Source organism: Nomascus leucogenys, chromosome 4 (assembly GCF_006542625.1).
Source record: "Nomascus leucogenys isolate Asia chromosome 4, Asia_NLE_v1, whole genome shotgun sequence".
NCBI classification, from domain to species: Eukaryota; Metazoa; Chordata; class Mammalia; order Primates; family Hylobatidae; genus Nomascus; species Nomascus leucogenys.
In genome coordinates, this window is record NC_044384.1 from 105,889,214 (window position 1) to 105,914,569 (window position 25,356).

General features: G+C 44.2%; 1 protein-coding gene across 1 annotated transcript in view; it reads right to left on the reverse strand.

The window, feature by feature from the left end:
• The window catches only part of LIMD1 (LIM domains containing 1), an 88,437-nt gene that overhangs the window by 10,517 nt on the left and 52,564 nt on the right, over window positions 1-25,356 (reverse strand). Inside the window, exons 3-4 of the mRNA XM_003256969.4 lie at window positions 3,791-3,858; window positions 1,150-1,212 (exon numbers count right to left, since the gene is read on the reverse strand). Coding sequence (XP_003257017.2) covers window positions 1,150-1,212; window positions 3,791-3,858 — 131 coding nt within the window. The remainder of the gene's footprint in view (window positions 1-1,149; window positions 1,213-3,790; window positions 3,859-25,356) is intronic.

A 25,356-nucleotide genomic window follows, 5' to 3' on the forward strand; every position in this document is an offset into this window, starting at 1 on the left:
GGGTATATGCATATGTGAAAACTCGTTCAGATGTACACTTAAGATTAGTATCTTTTACTCTATGAGTTATTTCTCAATAAAAAGGTCAAATTAAAAATACTAATGATTAGAAATTAGCTTCTCTAGAATGAAATTAATGAGTCAGCTTAGAGAGGGACTTAACTCTTTCCAACTAAAAGTATGTTATATAATCATTTCCTCTGATCAGTATATTAAAGAACTTCTTAAAGGCTTGTTTCCAATGGTGAACAATTTGATGTTGTATTCATTAACCTCATAACCTAACCCTCTAGGGAAAAATTGTCCCCACTGAAGACCTGAAGCCCAAAATAACCTCAGAGAGCCAGTGACTGAGCAAAGAATGGAATGTATAAAACCTGGTCCTTGCTCTGCTGTCTCAGAACTAAATGACAGGCCCTAAAAACTCATCTTCATAATGGTATGAGCTGGGCATAACATGGGGGGAAAAACAACTTTGCTCCTCTGGCTTTCTGCATTTGACTCCAAGGTAGCTGAGATTTCTGCAGTAAAAACAGACTGTATTTAGCATCTCACCTGGGATGCCACAAGGATCGCAGAGAAGCCAGAGGGAGGCCAGTGTGATTCAAACAGCCCAGAGGAGGAGAGAGCATTATCGGAAACATGACATCGTGTGCTCTAGATGGTTAAAGATGTTAATTCCAATAAAAGCCAACAATGTGGGTTCTATTAGAACAAGCAAGCTGCACTTTACAGGGACTTTTTTTTTTTTTTTTTTGAGGTGGAGTCTCACTCTGTCACCCAGGCTGGAGTGCAGTGGTGTGATCTCGGCTCACTGCAACCTCCGCCTCCAGGGTTCAAACAATTCTCCTGCCTTGGCCTCTCAAGTAGCTGGGACTACAGGCATGCACCACCACACCCGGAAAATTTCTGTATTTTTAGTAGAGACGAGGTTTCACCATATTGGCCAGGCTGGTCTCAAACTCCTGACCTCATGATCCGCCCGCCTCCGCCTCCCAAAGTGCTGGGATTACAGGCATGAGCCACTGTGCCCAGCCGTAACCACAAATCAAGATAAGAAACACTGTCTTCAATTATTAATTTCTTTTTTCTCTGAACACCTCCTCCTCCACCTGAGATGCTGTTCTCTGCTTTGGCTGGCCTACTCACCATGTCCATGATCAGATGTCCACAAAGAAAACACCTGTCAGCCGACTGCTGGAAACCAGAGTACTGCAGAAGAAAAAGAAAAGAAAGTTAAACCCAGAATGGTAAGATGAATCAGCCACTTCCCCACCAGCCAAGAGGATTATAAGGAATTTCTCAGAAAGATGTGTCACTCTGTGCAGAATTCTGTCATCTCCAAGTACAACACAGCTGTGAGCTGAGTCATAGAATATGCTCTGCCACAAAAGCCATCACAAATACTAGTACCACTCACTCTAACAACGACTGTGTCTGGGCACCCACAGCATGGCAGGCTCTATATAAGGGACAGTATATAGGGATGCTTTAATCCCATCTCAGTGGTTCTCAAAGAGCAGTTCCCTGGCATCACTTGAAAGCTTGTAAAAAATGCAAATCCTTGGGCTCCACTCCAGACCTACTGATTTGAGAACTCACGGGGTGGGTTCTGGCAATCTGTGTTTTCACAAGCCTTTCAGGGGATTCTGAAACCACCACTCTAATGCTTACGACAATTCTGAAAGGTCTACATTATTACCCGGAATCCTCAAATAGAAGCAGAGGGCAGCTCAGAGAGGTTAAGTGAACCTTTAAAGGTCACACAGCCAACAAAGGGTAAGGATAGGAATCAAATTCAACTCCGGTTCTGGTTAAAAAGCTAATGCCTTTTATAGTTAGCTTCAAAGAAACTTGATAAATATCTGCTTTACCTTACCTTATCTTACCTAAACACATACACACACAGAGTCTTGAAAGACATGAGGTGCTCTCTTCAAAAAACATACTAGATGCTACACACTAGACTAGAAGTTTGGGTATTACAAACACAACTTAACTGGGGGAAACCTTATGAAAGGAAGGTGGGAAAAACAAAAAAGGGAAACTTTCTGCAACTCTACACCGTGTGGTGGAGGTTTCTGTCGTCTGGCACCTACGCCCCATTCTGGGGGTAATAGTTCTTTATTTTCATTTGAGATCCAGCCCCCAGCTCCACACGACGTGGCTCCCATCACCATGTGGGCTGGCTCCACGCCAGGGCCCAAGCAGGGCATTGACAGATCTGGCCCATTAGAGCCTTGCATTCCCCCAGCACTGATAGTTTTTCCAGGGGTGGGCATGTGGCCCAGTAAGAGCCAATGAGACTCCAGGAGACATCTGTGGAGGATTCTGAAGGAGGGACTGGCACTCTTGCCCATCGGATGTGAAACTGAGAGAATGTAAACTCTGGGGTCCTGCCAACATCTGGCCATCACACAGGACCTGAGACTGAAGCTAACACTGAGATACAGGGCCAAAAACTGCGGAGAAAATGACTCCTGAGGCACCGCTGGAATAATTTCCTTTTTACTTAAGCCCGTTTGGGTTTGCTTGTCTGTTTCTGGCCAACAGAAGTCATAATGAATCAACTTTTCAGTGAAAACCAAATAGAGCTTTTCTCCAAGGGAAGGCAGGGAGAAGCTGGCCCTGAGCCCATCTCTGCATCTCACGTTCCTCATCCCTGAGATGACAGGGTCATTTCAACCACCATCTACCAAGCACCCACTCTGCATGGCATTGTGTTAGAATCTGCAGGTGTGAAGGTGAAGATGCATGTTCTTTCCACCCTGGAAGCTTTCAGTCAATGGAGGAGAGACTTGTAAACAGACATACTGCTCAGGGCTAACAGCCCACAGCCCTGCCAGGGCAGGCCCCGGGCATGGTGGCAGCACAGAGGAGCTCCTCCACTGTGGGTGCAGGAGGGACAGGAAAGCTGTTGGGGGGATCTGGGAAAATAAAGGGGCAAGACGTTGCAAGCAGGGGAAATGGCCCACGCAAAGGCATGAAGGCATGAGCTTGCACAGGTGTGGGCAGCTGGGGATTCCAGACCTCAGAGAGCTTCTGAGTGTGCTTTGTACCCTGCACATGCTGGGACCAAGCAGGCCAGGTTTATGCCCTATAAGGGCCTCTTGATGCGGGTGTCTGGCGGCCGTTAAGCTAGCCTGGCTGAGCCGTGCCGGAGGTGTGAACGGAGGTAGAATTGTGGTAGACATGGCAGCACAGAGTTCAACGCCTGACTGCATTCAAGGAGGTGGGGTTGAGGACAAACCTAGGAGGCAATTCTCGCAGATCAGGACCCAAGGCAAGGTAAGATTTTTCTGCTTCACCGAAGTATGGTGAGGGGCTGGTATGTGAGGGGCTGGGGCACAGCCCAGGGGCCAGTGGGATGCCAGCAGCTGGCCTCAGAGGTGCGGCAGGGCTAGAGCTCAGGTCTGGGAGCCACTGGCACATGGATGGACTTCCAGTCCATGGGAGAAGCTAGATTCCCAGAGAGAGTGGGATGAGAAGAAGAGAGCCCAGGTCCCAGTCCAGAGGTCTTAGAGCAGGAGTCCAGGGTGGTGGAAGAGGCAGAACTGCAGACAGCAGCAAGAGGATAGACAAGTGACCCCACAGTTCCTTCAAAGTACAAGGCTGTGTGGTTTGCCATTGGCCTCAGGAACACGACCACCCCCATACACCTACAGAAGGAAAAGCAGGGCCCCTCTCTCCAGCAGTGCAGCTTCCCTACGCGCTGGCCCAGGTCCCCCCAGGCCCCTGCCCTCTGACTCTGGCCAGGACATGCAAGGGGAGGCTTCAGTGACACACTCACCAGGAAGTCTTCTTCACAAAACACTTTGCCGTTGACAAAATAAAAGGCTTTTCCTCTCAGCTTCCGGCCTAAGGAAAAAAACACAAAGACAGGGTAAAAAAGAAAAATTTTAATATGCAGTGGGAAAAGTGAAAAGTGAAAAGCAAAATCTTTAGGCAGAAATAAACATTAAAAACTGCCAACTGTCAATGACACTTTCCAGTTCCTCAAAGATGCTGTGGCCCTCAGCGAGAGGCAGGCAGGCTGAGGCCGGGAGAAAGGGTGCCCTGGCAGGTGCTATTTGGCAAAAAGACTCAAGGGCTGACTTGGAAGTCATCCTACGCTCACCTTCCAGCACCTCCTATCTGCTTGGAAAGACGCCAGCAAAGCATTTGGTGGCAGGACAGCAGAGGCAACACAAGGGGGCGTCCGGGCAACAGTCTCTTGTGAAGATGCAGTTTCCCACAGGCATTTGTGACAGTCACCTTGGACATGTGCTCCAGGACCATTGTGACTGCTTATCAGGAGAGTGCTATACATTGGTTAACTATTATTTTCCTATCCTTTTCTCGCCTAAACTGTAGAAAACACACATTGTTGGAAGGATATTTTTGTTTTCTCTTGACCTAAAACGAGCAGGTAGGAGTGGGAAAAGTTCAAAGCACCCTGATTCCTTGGATGGAACTCTTGCTTCCATAAAGCTAACTAACCCAGGCAAACATCCTTTATCAGTCCCTCTCATCTCTTATGGAAAACACAATGGGGCTGTGAGCTCAAGGTTGGCAGAGGGATCATTAGGGTGTCCCGGGATCCCCTACTTGGCAGTATTCACAGATCTGAGGGCATTTCCAGTGCCAGGCTCAACACATACTCAACAGGCAATGTGGGGGTTTCAGAAACTGAATGAACTCTCTGCCAAAAGTTAAACCAAGCCCTTTGGGGCCAGCTCACAAAATGAAAGTAAAATCATCAATGTCACAAACAGTGCCCGAGATACAGAGAAACCCGCCAGACAAACACTGGCTGCCCTCGCCTAGTGACGCCCGCAGGAGGCAGAGCAGTGCAACGCAGATAGCGACAAGACTGTCAAAGAACATTCCTCAGACCTCAGAGAGGACCCTGAAAGCATCAATGCAGTGGAAAAGGCACAAAAAAGGAAGTAACTTTAACTACAAATACAAAAACCTCCAGATGGATGAAAGCCCTAAGTATAAAAAACAGAAACTAGTATAAGAAACTACAGGCTGGGCGTGGTGGCTCACACCTGTAATCCCAGCACTTTGGGAGGCCAAGGTGGGTGGATCACAAGCTCAGGAGATGGAGACCATCCTGACCAACAAGATGAAACCCCGTCTCTACTAAAAATACAAAAATTAGCTGGGTGTGGTGGTGCGTCCCTGTAATCCTAGCTACTTGGGAGGCTGAGGCAGGAGAATCACTTGAACCCGGGAGATGGAGGTTGCAGTGAGCCGAGATCACGCCACTGCACTCCAGCCTGGTAACAGAGCAAGACTCCGTCTCAAAAAAGAAAAGAAAAAAAGAAACTACAAGCTTTTTAATTTTCTATTTTGTGATATTTTATTTATTTTTACTATAAGAAAAGAAAGTCTGACTTTGGCATGGAGAAGGATTTTGTAGGTAAGATATAAAAAGCACATCGCATGAAGGTTGACTGATCAATAGACATCAAAAATGTAAACTTCTGTACATGAAAAAAGAGCATAAGCAAGGTTTAAAAGATGCAACTGCTGAAAATCCAGCCTGCTTCCCAGCAGGGAGGCACTGGCGAGGGTCCCAGGACAGGGCTTGAGGCCACATGGAGAGCAGTGGAGACAGAGGAGGCAGAAGTGCTCAGCTGTCTTGGCTGCAGGTGAGACGTGGAGGCAGGAACGGAGGTGCTGAAGAGCCAGGAGGCTAAGGCTAGGAAAGAAATGAGGAAGACTCTCGGCTGACCACCCACTTTCATGCCTCTGTGCTTCGCTTAACTGGATGGCCCTTTCCTTCAGGCCTGGCCAGACCCTTCTGATATAGTTCGGATATTTGTCCCCACCCAAATCTCATGTTGAAATGTAATCTCCAATGCTGAAGGTGGGGCCTGGTGGGAGGTGACAGGATCATGGAGTGGTTTCTCATGGTTTAGCACCATCTCCCTTGGTGCTATCGTGGTGATAGTGAATTCTTGTGAGAGCTGGTTGTTTAAAAAAAAGTGTGCGGCACCTCCCACTCTCCCTCTCTTCCTCCCGTTCCAGCCACATGAGGTGCTTGCTCCTCCTTTGCCTTCCGCCATGATTGTAAGTTTCCTGAGGCCTCCCCAGAAGCCAAGCAGATGCCAGCATATGCTTCCTATGCAGCCTGCAGAACCGTGAGCCTCTTTTCTTTATAAATTACCCAGTCTCAGGCATTTCTCTATAGCAATGCAAGAATGGACTAATACATCTTCTTTGCTGTGGTGGTCGTTGCTACCAGATCTAGTGTTGTCTGAATGTTTCCCCAGCCCTTCTGTTGGTTCCTGTAGGACTTTTTAATACTCTGAGTATATGCTACATTCCTTGAAGATATAGCTAAGTCAGCTTCATACTTGGAGGGGAGGGCTTGGCAATACTCTAACAGAGTGCAGTACATGTTGAGTTAAAGAAAAAAGGAAGAGTAAGCCATGGATCAGAAGATGGCCAAAGCACATATAAAATGCTATTAGTATCTGGCCGGGCACAGTTGTTCACACCTGTAATCCCAGCATTTTGGGAGGCCGACACGGGAGGATCACTTGAGGTCAGGAGTTTGGGACCAGCCTGGCCAACATGGTGAAACCTCGTCTCTACAAAAGGTACAAAAATTGGCCGGGCACGGTGGCTCAAGCCTGTAGTCCCAGCACTATGGGAGGCTGAGGCAGGTGGATCATCTGAGGTCAGGAGTTCAAGATCAGCCTGGCCAATATGGTGAAACCCCATCTCTACTAAAAATACAAAAAAGTTAGCTGGGCATGGTGGCATGCAACTGTAATCCCAGCTACTCGGGAGGCTGAGGCAGGAGAATCGCCTGCACCTAGGAGGCAGAGGTTGCAGTGAGCTGAGATCGTGCCACTGCACTCCAGCCTGGGTGACAGAGGGAGACTCTGTCTCAAAAAAAAAAAAAAAAAAAATTAGCCAGGCATGATGCCACACACTACTTGGGAGTCTGAGGCAGGAGAATCAGTTGAACCCGGGAGGTGGAGATTGCAGTGAGTCAAGACTGGGCAACAGAGCAAGACTCTGTCTCAAAAATAAATAAATAAAATAAATCAAAATAGTATGAGTACCTAAGACACAGAGAACACCAATTAATCAATAAGAAAAAGATAAATAATCCAATGGGGAAATGAGCAAAGGGCAGGAAGAGAAAGTGCATAGAATAGAAAACCTGTTATACCTTAGGCAATAACCAGGATTATTAATCATAACCCCAATATCTATAATAAAAAGATGTTCTATCCTATCAACGATCAGGATAATGCAAACTAAAACCACAATGAGATTCTACCTCGCTTTCATAGATTGGCAAAAATTACTAAATCTAATAGCATGTCTTGGAAGGTGTGGGACAAGAGGAGCCCTTTCACACTGGTGGGAGTATCATCAACTGGGATGACTACTTGGGAACAATTTGTCAAGGGCCAATAGATCTGAAAATACACATAATCCACAACACACTTCTAAGGTTGCCCCTTGAGAAGATTACCCAAATATGCATAAGGACAGACATGTATGGATGTTCACAGCAATGCTGTCATGGAAAAACTAGAAGCATCTTCAGTGTTCACTAGATATGAAAATTGATAAATAGACGAAGAAACTGGAGCTGTATTTACTGGATGTGATACCAGACAGCAGTCAAAATGAAAGGGCTAGATCTATGCATATCATTATTAATTGAACTGAATACCAGTGCAAATAAGGCAAAATGCCTGAAGATATACCAATGATCATATATGTGTTAGTTTGAGAGTGTGCACACACACATACACAAACTAGTACTGTTTTGTTTTTTTTTTTTTTTTTTGAGATGGAGTCTCACTGTGTCGTCCAGGCTGGAGTGCAGTGGCACGATCTTGGTTCACTGCAACCTCTGCCTCCCAGGTTCAAGTGATTCTCCTGCCTCAGCCTCCCGAGCAACTGGGATTACAGGCACTCACCACCACACCCAGCTAATTTTTGTATTTTTAGTAGAGATGGGGTTTCGCCATCTCTAAAGAGATGGTGGCCAGGCTGGTCTCGAACTCCTGACCTCAGGTGATCCACCCACCTCAGCCTCCCAAAGTGCTAGGATTACAGGTGTAAGCCACCATGCCCGGCCACAAACTAGTACTGTAAACTAGTCCTGTATGTTTTTTATTGATAGTAGCATATATGGTAACAGTAGGAAAATTTCAATTCATAATGGCAGCTGCCCTAGGGAAGAAAGGGAGAAGATGGAAAAAGGAATCAAGATGATTCCAATTTTTATATAATATTTTATTTCCTTTATAAAAATACAGAATAAAAGCTACAATGTAAAAATGTCTGTGCATTCTGGGTGATAGGTAAATAAGGATTATTTCCTATAGTACTTTCCAGTAGGTTTTAAAATACACACACAATGTTTATATATTTAATTTCCTTTATAAAAAATATCAAACCAAAACTATAATGTAAAAATGTCTGTGCATTCTGGGTGATAGGTAAATAAGGATTATTTCCTATAGTACCTTCCAGTAGGTTTTACACGCACACACACACACACACACACACACTTAGGTGAAACACCGTAAACCAAAAGGCAATAACAAACTAGGGCAAACATCTATACTGTATGACAGAAAAGGATTTAACTCTAATATGAAAATAACTCAAGTAACATTCCTATATAAAAAATGGGTAAAGAATAGGCAGACAAACCACAAAATAAGTACGAATGATCAATAACTATAAAATAAAATCTTTAGCTTTCCTCATGATTTAAAAAATATTGCTGCCAGGCACAGTGGCTCACACCTGTAATTCCAACACTTTGGGAGGCCAAGGCGGGAGGATCACTTGAACCCAGGAGCTCAAGACCAGCCTAGGCAACACAGCAAGATCCCATCTCTACAAATAATAAAAAAATTAGCTAGGTGTAGTGGGGCATGCCTGTAGTTCCAGCTACTTAGGAGGCTGAGCTAGGAGGATCACTTGTGCCTAGAGGTTGAGACTGCAGTGAGCTGAGATCACGTCTGTGCACTCCAGCCTGGGCGACAGAGTGAGACTCTGTCTCTCCAAAAACAAACAACAACAAAAAAAACCCTATGCTTTACCTATCAGAGTAGCAAAGCTTAAAAAGAATGATAACCCCAGTGTTAGTAATGACACAGACAAACAGATACTTGTTCACACTCTGCAAGGGATAGCAGAAGCTGAAACAAGCTCTTAGGAGAGAAATTTGGCATTAAATGTCAGTGGAATTTAGAAAGTTCAGACATTTTCTCCCCAAAAATTCTATTTCAGGAATTTATCCTAGTTCCGGAAATCGTCATCTCAGCTTTATTTATAATAGCTTGCTAAAAATGAGCATAAAATATCCAATTCCTATTAAATGATGACCCATATACATGTTGGAATATTACGCAGCCATAAAAAGATTGTGTTTTCAAAAACATATTTATTGACAGGGAAAACTACTTAAAATATTTTAAAGGAAGTATACAAGTATGTGGGTTACAGTTCTGAACACACTCACATATATGATGACAAAATTATGTGTACACTCATATACATAAGATGTACACCAAATCTTAAGTCATTATCTTTGAGTGTAAGAAATAGGTGATTTTCAATTACTGTTTTTCCCTGCAATAATTATGCATTATTTTTATAACCTGAAACAAAGTTTAATGGAGTAGGGGAATGTGGGTGGGGGTACGTGGAAGGGACAATAGGACTTACATAGAAGGCCACAACTCTTCAGGTCTCCAAAGCTGCTCTCTTGTCCTCCCCTCAGTTACTTTTGCCCTCTCTTCTAGAAGATCCCCATCCTTGAACGTTCGCAGTATTTTCTGACTCTGCTAAACTAGGGTACCAAGAATGTCTACCTACAGCTGGGTGATCTCAGGGATCATCAGCAGAACCCCCTTGACAGCCATGGAAATTAATTTCAGTTACTTAAACTTTCCTCTCTATAAAGGGACTCCAGAGAACTCAAAGTTTTAGAAAAGAAAATGAGAACTAACTAGAGTATCTTTCCCATGTTTTTCCCAAATCGGACACCTACCTGGGTGACAGCTGATCTGCTGCCCTCTGTCCCTCCCCAGGAACAAGGTGACGAGCAACACAAACAGCCCACCTGGCCAGGCGCGGTGGCTCACGCCTGTGATCCCAGCACTCTGGGCAGCTGAGGCGGTTGGACCACTTGGGGTCACGAGTTCGAGACCAGCCTGGCCAACATGGCGAAACCCCATCTCCACTAAAAATACAAAAATTAGCTTGGCGTGGTGGCACGCGCCTACAATCCTAGCTACTTGGGAGGCCGAGGTAGGAGAATCGCTTGAACCTGGGAGGCGGAGGCTGCGGTAAGCTAAGATGGCGCCATTGCACTCCAGCCTGTATGACAGAGCGAGACTCCATCTTGGGAAAAAAAAAAAAAGACAGCCCACCTAAGAGGAGCTGCTCAACCAGAAAGCAAAACTATTCACACACTGTTTGATCACAAAGTCCAAATCTTTACTTGTGGAGCTCCCCAGTTTCGCCTCTTCCTTCTCGGAATTCCCGCAGGGTAAACTGATTTCTCAAGAGAGGAAAGGAGGTGGGGCTGCAGTTGCGGATGGGGCCCCTAGAGGGAGCTAGGAGGCCACCAGGAAACGGCGCAGGACTTCCAGAGCTTGGGCTTCTGATCCAATGTATGGAGAACACAGCAAACAGCACTCTGGTTCCAGGAATGGGGTTAGCAAGTTCTAAGGAATCTGAGCTGGAAATCAACGTTTCTATTCCAAAAATCACAGAGGAAGATCATTGAACATGCAGAAGCACTGAACCCTCTAGCGTTAAGAAACAAATTAAACAAAAGCTTTTTCACCCAGGAGATCAACAAAGATTTTTTAAGTGTTTGTGACTGTTGTCACTGCATATTTTCATAAGCTACTGCTGAGAGTGTAAGATGATAAACTCTCCCTGGAAGGGAAACTTTAAAATGTTTATCTCTGACTCAGTGAGGTTATCTGAGACTTAGCTTTGGGAAAGAATTTTAAAAAGTGAATAAATATTTACTTAGATCTAAACTGGCAGCCTTACAGGAATGGTTACATAAACCAGAGTACATATAAATGATGAAATGTTACATAGCTATTTAAAATGTCATTTAAATAGTGTTTTAGTGATATTGGAAAATGCTCATACTACAGAAGGATAGCGCATATATATATATATATGTTTGGGGTTTTTTTGAGATGGAGCCTGACTCTGTCACCCAGGCTGGAGTGCAGTGGCGCAATCTGCAGCCTCAGCCTCCCAGACTCAAGGAATCCTCCCACCTCAGCCTCCTGAGTAGATAGGGCTACAGGTGTGCACCACCACAACTGCCTAATTTTTCTATTTTTTGTAGAGACAGTGTTTCGCCATGTTGTCTAAGGCTGGTCAACAACTCCTGGGCTCAAGTGATCAGCCCATCTCAGGATTACAGGTGTGAACTACTGCACCCAGACTGAAAATATATTAACAAGTGAAAAAAGCAAACTTGACAAGTGTATTTATAGTACAATTCCATTTCAGTAATTTGCAGATACCACTGATATACAAAAGGGAAAAAAACAAACAGTGGTTAACACTGGTAGAACAGTGAAACATCATTTTCTACTTTATATACTTTAATATTTTAAATTTTCTTTCTAGTATTAGGTACAGTGACGGATGGTATTAGAGAGAAATTTCACTTCATATATTTCTATATTAAATTTTTCTAGAAATATGTGTAATATGAAAAACAATACTTTGAATTTTAAAAGAAAACTCTTATGTTATAATGTGAAAAGTAAAAAAGCAAGATTTAAAAATTGTGCATCTCAACTATATAAAGAAATTCAAAGAAAAAAAGACTGGAAAGGAAATCTGCCCATGAGTGGCAACGCCTCTGAGTGGATATATTTAGAATCTGCATGGTGAGGCCAGGCACAGTGGCTCATGCCTGTAATCCCAGCACTTTGCGAGGCCAAGGCGGGCAGATCACCTGAAGTCAGGAGTTCAAGACCAGTCTGACCAACATGGAAAAGCCCCCTCTCTACTAAAAATACAAAATTAGCCAGGCATTGTGGCGCATGCCTGTAGTCCCAGCTACTCAGGAGGCTGAGGCAGGAGAATCACTTGAACCCAAGAGGTGGGGGTTGCGGTGAGCTGAGATCACGCCATTGCACTCCAGCCTGGGCAACATGAGCAAAACTCAGTCTCCAAAAAAAAAAGAATCTGCACGGTGGAAGGGATGGTTGATTTCCTAGTTGGTTGCTTCTATATACTTTCCTACACCTTCCCAAACATTTACCAATGAGCAGGTGTTGCTCTGATCATCATTTAAAAAATTGCCCAGCTGGCTAGATAAGTCCTCTTGCTGCCAGTTCCCACAGCTGAGAATTCCCATGTCCAGACACAGGAGGCCAGTACAGGGGGTTGGGGGACTACATCTGATTTTCCTTTGGTCCAAATTTTAAAAAACTGAGACTCCCCCACTGACCTAAGAGGGTGGGGCTTAGTTTGCTCTGAAGAACTCACACTTCATTTTTCACTTCGGTTTTGAAAGACCACCTGAGTTTAGAAACTGGATAGTGTATCAAATATATTTGTTTGTATTCTGAGTGGGAGAAAAGCCTAACATCTACTGATTGTCTTCTGTGGTCTAAGTACTATGTTTAGGGCTTTCACATATATTTTTAAATGCTTGAAAACTTTGTCACACAGGTTACTGCATCACCCCACCTTCTGACCCTGTACTGCCACATGCCTTTTACGGAAGAAACTCACAAAGTCATTTCCTACTCAAAGCCATCACCTACTCCAGGTTTCAGCAAGCGTGGAAAGGGTTCAGCAAAGAGTGAGGCAGAAATAAAACACATCACATGTCAATGTCATGGAGCAGTACAAGGATACAGGAATTGATTATTTTGGGGAATCACTTGAAATCACACCCAAGGATTACTCCTAACTTTCTGGAGTAAAAATATGATACTTATGAATTACACATTATCGTTTTCATCTCATAAGTGAGGAAATTGAGGCTTACCCAGGTAGTAAGTGGGGAGGATGGGAACCCAGATTTGTCTGACTGAAGACTGTGCTTTTTCCACTGCATCATGAGGCCATGCAGCAGTATTTAATGCTTGTTGGATGCACACCTATATGCAGAATCCAGTTTCTCTCTTCTGCCAGGAAATGGGGCAGGCCTTTCTTTCTTTTTCCTTTTTTTTTTTTTTTTTTTTTGAGACAGGGTCTTGCTCTGTTGCCCAGGCTGGAGTGCAGTGGTGCAATCATAGCTCACTGCAGCCTCGAACTCCTGGCCTCAGCAATCCTCCTGCCTTGGCCTCCCAAAGCATTGAGATTACAGGTGTGAGTTACCATATCTGGCCGGAAAAGGGAATTTTCATTCAAACACTTTCTAGGTACTGGGTCCTTTACTTGCCTCATGTCTCACTTAAGTGTCATGAACAATTCCGTAAAAACTCCTTGTGATGACAGGCACTTAGATGTAACTTGATAGATAACCTTCCACTTGGAGACAGGCTAAAGTTTGTATCTTTGGAGAAAGGGGGTTGCTGAGAGGAGGCTGAGGCCAGGTAGGAAACAGCAAGCAACCTGGTGCTGAGAAGCAGGGAGGCAGAAAAGGTATTCTCCAGGCTGAATTACCCCAGATTTGGCTAATGAAACAGACGCCAACTAACCTGAAAATTCCTGGAATCACTGCCACTGTCCTGAAAGTTCCAATCAAGAGCAGGATCCAGAATCCTCCTTATTGACATTTAAGCTAGAGCACCCAACCGCCACTAGGTGGTGCCAAACCACAGCCAGGACAAGGACAGGTTGAAGCAGCACAATTTACCCCAAGCCGGCCAGCCCTGGAGGCCTCGTTGAGTCATTTCATTAATCTTGCAATAACGTGCCCTAATGTTTGGGCGGTTGAAACTCAGTTGTCGGCGGGGCGCGGTGGCTCACGCCTGTAATCCCAGCACTTTGGGAGGCCAAGGTGGGCGGATCATGAAGTCAGGAGACCGAGACCATCCTGGCCAACATGGTGAAACCCCGTCCCTACTAAAAATACAAAAACTAGCTGGGTGTGGTGGTGCTTGCCTGTAATCCCAGCTACTCGGGAAGCTGAGGCAGGAGAATCGCTTGATCCCGGGAGGCGGAGGTTGCAGCGAGCCGAGATTGCACCACTGCACTCCAACCTGGTGACAGAGTGAGACTCCATCTCAAAAAAAAAAAAGAAATAAAAAGAAAAAGGAAACTCACTGTATTATGGTCAAGTTACTGATGCTTTTTTTTTTTTTTCTTATGGAGAAACGAAAGCTAAAGAGGTTAAATTCACCTATGTAGCTAGAAGTTAAATAGAAGAGTTGAGATTCAAACCCAGGTCTCTCTCATACAAAGTCAACACCTTTTCCACCACACTATACTGCCTCTCTTGTTGTCTATTCCAAAAGGAATATCTCTCAGACTAAGGGGAATGTCTTAGTCATTTTAGGCTGTTAGAACAAAATACCATAAACCAAGTAGCTTAAACAATAGACATTTATTTCTCACAGCTCTGGAGGTTGGAAGTCCAACATCAGGGTGCTAGTAGGGTCGGGTTCTTGGTGAGATCCAGTTCCTGATTTACAGATGGCTGTCTTCCTGCTGTGTTCTCACATGGTGGAAAGGGAACTAACTACATCTCTGAGCTCTTCTTATAAGGACACTAATCCCATTCAGGAAGTATCCACTCTCATGACTTAATCACCACCCAAAGACTCCACCTCCAAATACCATCATGTTGGGATTAGAGATTCAACATGAGGATTTGTGAGGGGGCGGTATAAACGTTCAGTCCTTCCAGGGAAGTAGACGGATTTGCTGGCACTCCCAATTAAACTTCCTTCTGCTCCCTTGAAGAGGCAAATTTCACTGTCCTCACTGACGTGTTATGGCGGCTCATACGTAGAGGTGTAACACTAGGGAGCTGCTGTGGCTTTGGTGGAGCTAATAAGGACAGAGGACAAAATGGAATAGCCAAGGGATAAACACCAAAAACTTAGGTGGTTCTCAAACCTTAGCATGCGTCGGAACTGTCAGGCCTCCGAGCCCAAGCCAAGCTATCGCATCCCGTGACTTGCACGTATACGCCCAGATGGCCTGAAGTAACTGAAGAATCACAAAAGAAATGAAAATGCCCTGCCCCGCCTTAACTGATGACATTCCACCACAAAAGAAGTGTAAATGGCCGGTCCTTGCCTTAACTGATGACATTCCACCACAAAAGAAGTGAAAATGGCCGGTCCTTGCCTTAAGTGATGACATTACCTTGTGAAAGTCCTTTTCCTGGCTCATCCTGGCTCAAAAAGCTCCCCCATTGAGCACCTTGCGACCCCCACTCTGCCCGCCAGAGAACAACTCCCCTTTGACTGTAATTTTCCTTTATCTACCCAAATCCTATAAAACGGCCCCACCCTTATCTCCCTTTGCTAACTCTCTTTTCGGACTCAGCCCGCCTGCACCCAGGTGATTAAAAGCTTTATTGCTCACACAAAGCCTGTTTGGTGGTCTCTTCACAGGGATGCGAGTGAAAAGAACCACCAGGTGGGTTTGTTGAAACACAGATTGCTGACTTAGTAAGTGTGGGAAGGGGCCCAAGACTCTGCATTTCTAGTTAAGTTCCCGAGTGATGCTGATGGTGCTAGTCCAGGGACCACACTTTGAGAACCACCAAGTCAGACTATGCCTCAGGCTTGTCTCTGAACTGGCACTTCCATTTGATGCTGTTCATCGTGGTGAAAAATGCTAAGACCTAAACCATCCCTGAATAATCAGCATCAAACATAACGCTGGGGGTGGGAGTGTCAGCGTTACATCTTTATAATTCTAGTTTCAGAATCGTCCTGCTTCCAGCAGAGGAATTCCCTCCACTAGGAAATAGCTGATGATAGTCACACTAAATATATACTCAAGAGACCATTTTTACAGTTTTAGAATACAGTAGTCAAAATGCTCCTTATTTTCTTTATTTACATCAGCCGTTTATAAAATATTGACTGGGAGGCTGAGGCGGGCAGATCACTTGAGGTCAGGAGTTCGACACCAGCTTGGCCAACGTGGTGAAATCCCGTCTCTACTAAAAATACAAAAATTAGCCAGGCCTGGTGGCATGAGCCTGTAATCCCAGCTACTCAGGAGGCTGAGGCAGGAGAATCACTTGAACCCGGGTGGCAGAGGTTGCAGTGAGCTGAGATCGCACCATTGTACTCCAGCCTGGGTGACAGAGTGAGACCTTGTCTTAAAAAAAAATTTGACTGATAAATGTGCAGACTCACAGAGAATCCACTCCAAAAAGACACTTCTCGTAGATGTAGTGAATGAATTTTTTTTTTTTTTTTTTGAGACAGGGTCTTACTCTGTCACCCAGGCTGGAGTGCAGTGGTGCAATCTCCTCCTGGGCTAGAGCAATCCTCCCACCTCAGCCTTGAGTAGCTGGGAACACATGTGGATGCCACCATGCCTGGCTAATTTTTTGTGTGTATTTTTAGTAGAGACGGGGTTTCACCATGTTGCCCAGGCTGGTCTCAAACTCCCAGGCTCAAGCTATTCACCTGCCTCGACCCCCAACAGTGCTGGGATTACAGGTGTGAGCTACCATGCAGGCCGTGAATGAGTGTTTTATATTTGCCTTCAGGCCATCTTCAGTTGAAAAGAGAAAAATGCATCTGATAAAGCCGGTGTAGTTTAACAAGGGAAACAAGAGTTAAGGACATCACAAAAAGAGGTCAGCCATTTAATCTGACAAAACTAAAACGTGCAATAATACTCACCACTCTTTCTTCCCTATAAAATAGAAATGAGCTATAACCTATTCTGGAAACATAACCGGTCCTTGGCAGTAAGGCTCCACCACAAATTTCAGTTCCAAAATATCTCCCTGAGAAGTAAAAATGCAAGGGTTTCCCAACAACGAGAAGAGTTTTCCGAGAAAAGAAAGTAAAAATCAGCAGTCACTTGGATTGTTTTGATTGTACTGTTCCAGTTAGTGACTTCTACCTGTACTGTCCATGGTGGCTACTAGCCACATGTGGTTATTTATGTAAGTTTAAATCAATTAAGATAACATTAAAAATTTAGCACCAGGACTTGAACAAGTATATCTTGAGTACGTGATGGCCACCTGTGACTAGGGAAGCTATTTAGAATATCTGCATCATCGCACAAAATTCTAACCAATCTACTTCTTCAAATAGCTTTTCTAGAATAGGTTCTTTTTTTTTTTTTTTTTTTTTTTTTTTTTTTTTTTTTTTTTTTTTTTGAGACAGTCTTGCTCTGTCGCTCAGGCTGGAGTGCAATGGTGCAATCTTGGCTCACAGCAACCTCCACCTTCTGGACCCAAGCCATCCTCCTGGCTCAGCCTCCTGAGTAGCTGGGACTACAGGCATGCACCATCATTCCCAGGTAATTTTTGTATTTTCAGTAGAGATGGGGTTTCACCATGTTGGCCAGGTTGGCCTTGAATTCCTCACCTCAGGTGATCTGGCTGCCTCAGCCTCCCAAAGTGCTAGGATTACAGGCATAGGCCACAACACCCAGCCCCAGAATAGGTTAACTCTTAAAAGATATTGCTAAAAACAAATCAATTTGGTTTGGCTCAAGTGAAGGAGAGATCCAGCCTTGATTTTGCAGGCTTGCCCAGCCTCAGTAAGCCAAGGAGCACAGCAGAAAGGGGCAAAGTGGAAAAGCACTCAGGCTTGGGGTCCAACCTTGCCTTTGCCCCTTCCCTGAAATGAGACCCTGGCTGTCACCCAAACCCTTCAGGTTCCCTGGTAAGGATAAAAGTGGGATCACAATGGGGAACGCAGCCCAGTGCACCTCATGCCAGGTATCTGGTGTGACTGTTGCCAGCATCCCTATCTGACCTTCCGTTTCCTCAAATGACACCCACCAGAGCTAAAAATCACAACCTTCACCCTCTCTCCCCCCTCATCCAAATCCTCTACATCACTCCTTCCTTCTCAGTCTATCTGTGGCAAAGGGCTAGGTATGGGAGGCTTTTGTTTTTAATTTCCATCTGTCAGACTTATTATCTTGCAAAATACAATAATATAGAAAAATGAAACATAAAATCCAAGCCCCAACTGTAGTTATTATCCAATTCAACTGACACAAAGACACTCTGTCAAACTCTTAGGAAGGTCTCTAAATGTTCTCATCTCTTTCTCGGCCTTTGCTGGTGCTGGCCAAGGACCAGGTTCTGAGCACTGCCGCCTCACGCTCCAATTCTCTTCTCACGTGCCACTCCAAAGTCTTTCATTGTCTTATAGTTAGTTTTCCATTTCCCCTATTCCAGGCTATTATCGTGTGGATCAGAGATGAGAATACTGCACAGAGAGACAACCCAGAGACGTGCAGAGGGTCTCCTTTAAGTGTTCAGCAGAGCACGGGTCAGCTCTTGCCTGCGAGGAAACTAACCAAAGTCAGAGGACAAACATCTGCGGGATTCGCAAGAACAGTGCCTGGCACCCACAAAAGCTGGAAACAGTGCCTATTCCCACCAGCCCTGAGAATGAGGAATAATAGAGCCCTAGACTGAGCTCTGCTCTGAATTCATCTAATAAATCGTAAAAGCAAGACTAGAAAGAATCACTGTTCCTAAATAATTTAACGGCATCCCAGAACAATGCTCAGAAGATTGAAAGAATACAAAATATCCAAGACTCAATAAGGTAAAGTTTACAATGTCTAGCAGCCAATCAAATATTCCCAGGCATGCAAAGAGGCAGGAAAGCACGACCCACAGGGAAGAGAATAATCAATCTATGGAAATAACCCCGATCAGACACAGATATTAGAATTAGCAGAGAAGGACATTAAAAGCTATTGTTTCTATATTCAATATGTTGGAAACGTTAAGTAGCAACATGGAAAATATTAAAAAGGCTCAAACTGAGCTGCTACAGATGAAAACCAAAATGTCTGAGATAAAGAATACATTGGCTGGCGGGGGATGGTGGCTCTCACCTGCAATGCCAGCACTTAGGGAGGCCAAGGAAGGCGTATCACTTGAGGACAGGAGTTTGAGATCAGCCTGGCCAACATAGTAAAACTCCACCTCTACTAAAAATACAAAAATTAGCCAGGCATGGTGGCTCATGCCTGTAATCCCAGCTACTTAGGAGGCTGACCCATGAGAATCGCCAGAACCTGGGAGGCGGAGGTTGCAGTGAGCCGAGATCACACCATTGCACTCCAGCCTGGGCAGCAGAGCAAGACTCTGTCTCAAAATAAATAAGTAACAGGCCGGGTGCAGTGGCTCACACCTGTAATCCTAGCACTTTGGGAGGCCGAGGCAGGTGGATCACCTGAGGTCAGGAGTTTGAGACCAGCCTGGCCAACGTGGCAAAACCCTGTCTCTACTAAAAATACAAAAATTAGCCAGGCATGGTGGTGCACGCCTGTAATCCCAGCTACTCGGAAGGCTGAGGAAGGAGAATCGCTTGAACCCGGGAGGTGGAGGTTGCACTGAGCTGAGATCATGCCACTACACTCCAGCCTGCACAATGGGGGCGAGACTCCATCTTAAAAAAAAATAAATAAATAACCATCTGATCTTTGACAAACCTGACAAAAACAAGCAATGGAGAAAGGATTCCCTACTCAATAAATGGCGCTGGGAAAACTGGCTAGCCATACGTAGAAAGGTGAAACTGGATCCCTTCCTTCCACCTTATACAAAAATTAACTCAAGATGGATTAAAGACTTAAATGTAAGACTGAAAACCATAAAAACCCTAGAAGAAAATCTAGGCAGTACCATTCAGGACACAGGCATAGGCAAGGACTTCATGACTAAAACACCAAAAGCAATGGCAACAAAAGCCAAAATAGACAAATGAGATCTAATTAAACTAAAGAGCTTCTGCACAGCAAAAGAAACTACCATCAGAGTGAACAGGCAACCTACAGAATGGGAGAAAATTTCTACAATCTACCCATCTGATAAAGGGCTAATATCCAGAATCTACAAAGAACTTAAACAAATTCACAAGAAAACAACAACCCCATCAACAAGTGTGCAAAGGATATGCACAGACACTTCTCAAAAGAAGACATTTATGCAGCCAACAGACATATGAAAAAATGCTCATCATCACTGGTCATCAGAGAAATGTAAATCAAAACCCCAATGAGATACCATCTCATGTCAGTTAGAATGGCGATCATTAAAAAGTCAGGAAACAACAGACTCTGGAGAGGATGTGGAGAAATAGGAACGCTTTTACACTGTTGGTGGGAGTGTAAATTAGTTCAACCATTGTGGAAGACAGTGTGGCAACTCCTCAAGGATCTACAACTAGAAATACCATTTGACCCAGCCATCCCATTACTGGGCATATACCCAAAGGATTATAAATCATGCTGCTATAAAGACACATGCACACGTATGTTTATTGCAGCACTATTCACAATAGCAAAGACTTGGAACCAACCCAAATATCCATCAATAATAGATTGGATAAAGAAAATGTGACACATATACACCATGGAATACTATGCAGCCATAAAAAAGGATGAGTTCATGTCCTTTTTGGGGACATGGATGAAGCTGGAAACCATCATTCTCAGCAAACTATCACAAGGACAGAAAACCAAACACTGCATGTTCTCACTCATAAGTGTGAGTTGAACAATCAGAACATGTGGACACAGGGAGGGGACATCACACACACTGGGGCCTGTCAGGGGGGTAGGGGGCTGGGGGGAGGGATAGCATTAGGAGAAATACCTAATGTAAATGATGAGTTGATGGGTGCAGCAAACCAACATGGCACATGTATACCTATGTAACAAAGCTGCACATTGTGCACATGTACCCCAGAACTTAAAGTATAATTTTTAAAAGATAATAAATAAATAACAAAAAACTTTTTAAAAATTTTAGAAAAGAGAATACATTGGATGGGATTAATGGCAGATTACACCTTGCAAGAGAAAACATTAGTGAATTTAAAGGTACAGCAATAGAAAATGTCCAAAATGAAATGAGAGGAAAAGAACTTTTTAAATAACGAAATGGGCATAAGTGAGCTGTGGGACAACTTCAAGATGCCTAAGATTGGAGTAATTGGAGTCCCTAGTGGATGGGGAGGAATGTGAAGAAACAGATTTGATGAAGACTGACTACAAACCCACAGATCCAAGAAGCTCAACAAACCCCTAAGCACAAGAAACATGAAAAGCACACCAAGGATATCATGATCAAATTTCTCAAAATCAATGACGAAATCTTAAAAGCAGCCAGAACGGGGGAAAAACATGTTACATACAAAGAATAGAGATACCAGATTTCTCATTTTTTTAAAAAAATGAGAAAATAGTAAAAAAAAAAAACTTCAAGGAACTCAAAAAAGTATCAAGCTAGAATTCTGTATCCAGCAATATATATATATATAATTTTTTTTTTTTTTTTTTTTTTGAGACAGAGTCTCACTCTGTCACCCAGGCTGGAGTGCAGTGGTGCAATCTCGGCTCACTGCAAGCTCTGCCTCCTGCGTTCACGCCATTCTTTTTTTTTTTTTTTTTTTTTTTTTTTGAGACGGAGTCTCGCTCTATCACCCACGATGGAGTGCAGTGGCGTGATCTCGGCCCACTGCAAGCTCTGCCTCCCTGGTTCACGCCAGTCTCCTGCCTCAGCCTCCCGAGTAGCTGGGACTACAGGTGCCTGCCACCACGCCCGGCTAATTTTTTTTTTTTACTATTTTTAGTAGAGACGGGTTTCACCATTTTAGCCAGGATGGTCTCGATCTCCTGACCTCATGATCTGCCCGCCTCGGCCTCCCAAAGTGTTGGGATTACAGGCATGAGCCACCGCGCCCAGCCGAGTTCATGCCATTCTGCTGCCTCAGCCTCGCCAGTACCTGGGACTACAGGCACCCGCCACCACACCCGGCTAATTCTTTGTATTTTTAGTAGAGATGGGGTTTCACCATGTTAGGATGGTCTCGATCTTCTGACCCCATGATCGGCCCGCCTCGGCCTCCCAAAGTGCTGGGATTACAGGCGTGAGCCACCGCGCCCAGCCAAAAAAATATATTTTAAAATAAAAAAAGTGAAAGAAAGATAAATTCAGACATACAAAAGTTTAAAGAATTCATCACCAGATCAGCACACGAAAAAGAACAAATGTTAAGAGAAGTCCTTCAAGCAGAAGGAAAAATGGTACCAGATGAAAACCTGAATCTAAACAAAAGGATGAGGAGGAGCAGAAATGGCAAATACGAGGACAAGTGAGACCTTTTTCTTATTAGTTAAATCTCTTTAAAACTTTTAGAAGAAATCACGGACATGAATCTTTGTGACCTTGGGTCAGCCAATGTTTTCCTACAAAAAGCACCAAAACACCAGCAAAAAAAGAAAAAAAGTAGATAAATTATACTGCATCAAAATTTAAAACCTTTGTGCTGTAAATGATACCATCAAGAAAATGAAATGACAGTCCACAGAATGAAAGAAAATATTTGCAAATCCTATATCTGACAGGAGATTTATATGTAAAATATACAAAGAACTATTAAGACTCAATAATAAAAAGACAATCCAAGTAAAAATAAGCAGGGAATTGAGAAGACATTTTTCCAAATAAGACATACCAATGGCCAATAAATGTATGAAAAGATACTCAACATCATTAATCATCAGGAAAATGCAAATCAAAACCACAATGAGATCCAACTTCACACCAAATAGGTTAGAATAAAAAAACTAGTTAAGCCTAAGTGTTGGCAAGGATGTGAAATATTGGAAGTCTCATACATGGCTGGTGGGAATGTAACATGGTAGAGCTTCTTTAAAAAACAGGTCCTCAAAAGGTTAAACATAGTTACCACATGACCCAGCAATTTCACTCCTAATATTTATCCAAGAGAACAGAAATGATACGTTCACATAAACACCTGCCTAGGAATGTTCATAGCAACATTATTTATAATAGCCAAAAATAAAAACAAGTGTCTATCAACTGCTGAATGGATGAACAAAATATGGTACATCTATACAAGGGAATACTATTCAGCCACAAAAAGGAACGAGATACTGATTCATACTACAACGTGGATGAACCTGGAATGCATGCTAAGTGAAAAAAGCCAGACACAGAAGATCATATATTATATGATTCCATTCATATGAAATATCCAGAATAGGCAAATCTATAGGGATAGGAAGATCAGTGGTTGCTTAGGGATGAGGGAAGGTGAGTAACGAGGTGAAGTGATGAGTACCAGGTAATGGGGAAGTGTCACCTTTATTTATTCCAACATTTATACTGTGTTCAGAATTATACTAAAGGTGCTGAAGGGTTATAAGGAGTAAAATTATGATCAGTTAAACCCTGTCCCTATTCTCCCAAAACTGATCACCTAGGGGGAGATAGAGATCCCTGCAAATAGTTTCAATCTAATCATAATTGAAAACACCATAGCACAGGCAAATGAACAAGGTGCACATGGGACCCAAGATCAGGACAGTCGCAATGGAGATGGCAATGGAAGACACTGAAGGGAGAGTGATATTCACCTGGGTGGTGATGGAGGGTAAGGGTGACAAGGTACAGGGGTAGAAAAGGGCAGGTGATGTGCAGTGTGGCCAGGGGCTTCAGCACTTCAGGAGGCTGTGGAGCAGTGGAGGAGGGGGCTAGTTAGAAAGAAAGAAGACAGGAAGGAAGTTAGAACTAATTTAAGGAATGTCTTAAAAATCCAGGCAAAAGAACTGGACTACAATGTTAAGGCAAAAAGTAGCTGAAGGTCTCTAAGCTGTGGAGTGGCCTCCTCGCTGCTGTGCCCAGAGACCAGACTGGAGGTGACAGCAGTGATCCATGCAAGAGACAGAGACGCTCTGCCCAAAACAGGGCATATGGGACCCTGCTGGCATCCAAATGCCACCAATGGTGACCATTGCAGGGCTGCTGCTGATGTGCAGAGGCAGCGGTCACCCTGCCCCTGAACACAGGGAAGGGCCTGCATCCTCTGGCCAGGCATTGGATTTGCCAGACCCCCAGGCTGACCCATGCCCTGCTATGCATCTGGTCCTTGAAAAGCTAGCCACAGGATCCACACCCAGTCAGCCTCAGTACTCCTGGGAAGAGTCTGCTAAGAGTTCACTTCCCCTTTAAACTTTAACTGGCAGGAAGGTTATGTTGGCTTTGAGTCATCAAATCAACAGGATCTTACGCAGCAGATGGTTATGAAGACTATGGAGCAATGAGGGAAAAGGCATATCATATATTTCTAAGTGGAAAAAGCAGGGCATAAAAGCAAACATACACTATGATGACAACCAGGCAAAAACGTCTATGTAGGTACAGCATACATTTTTGGGGGTTCTTTTTGGTATTGAATTATAGGTGATTTTCTTCTCCCATATATATTTTTTGACAATGTGACTACACTGACTTGGTGATGTATAAAGTATCAAAAACAAGAAACTTCATGAATAACTTCCTACTAATAAGTGAACTCTGGCTAAGAAGATTTAGAGGCCGGGCATTGTGGCTTGCACTTGTAATTCCAGCACATTGGGAGGCCAAGGCGGGAGGATCACTTGAGCCCAGGAGTTTGAGACCAATCTGGGCAACATAGTGGGACTCCATCTCTACAAAAATTAATTTCAAAAAAATTAGCCAGGGGACCAAAGGGACTGAGGTGGGAGGATCACTTGAGCCCATGAGGCAGAGGTTGCAGTGAGCCATAATGAAACACTGCACTCCAGCCTGAATGGCAGAGTGAGACTTTGTCTCAAAAAAAAAAAGATTTAGGAACAAGAGGCTTTACATGCAGTCCAATACAGTAGCCACAAGCTGCACATGGCTACTAAAATAAATTTAAACTTTAATTAATTAAAATGAAATAAAATGGAAAATGCAGTTCCTTAGTCACACTAGCCACATTTCAAGTGCTCAAGAGCCCCAGGTGGCCAGTAGCTGCTGTGTTAGATGGTGCAGGTCTACAGGTCAGAGAGAGGCCAGAGGACTGAAGTCCACATGAAGGTCAAGTGGGCTGGTGGTGAGGCCCACTGCAGGGCCACAGCCAAGTTCCCAGCTAACTTCATCACAATCCCCCAGGATGCTCCCCCTGCACACGCAGATCTCAGAAATCAGGATCTCTGCAGGCAGAGCCAGAGGTCGGCACCGCAACAGGCTCCTTGTGATGGCGACTGACGCACAGTGAAGGGTGAAGGCCATGGATATGGTGGCAAGCATATACACAGTGGCCACCTGCCCCTGGGCACGAACACACTTCCCCACTCACCAGCTGGACAACTGCTCTGAGACCCCATGACCTCTTGTGTAAGATGAGTGTGGCTGGAAGGCAAGCAAGGGACACAAGAAGACAGCCA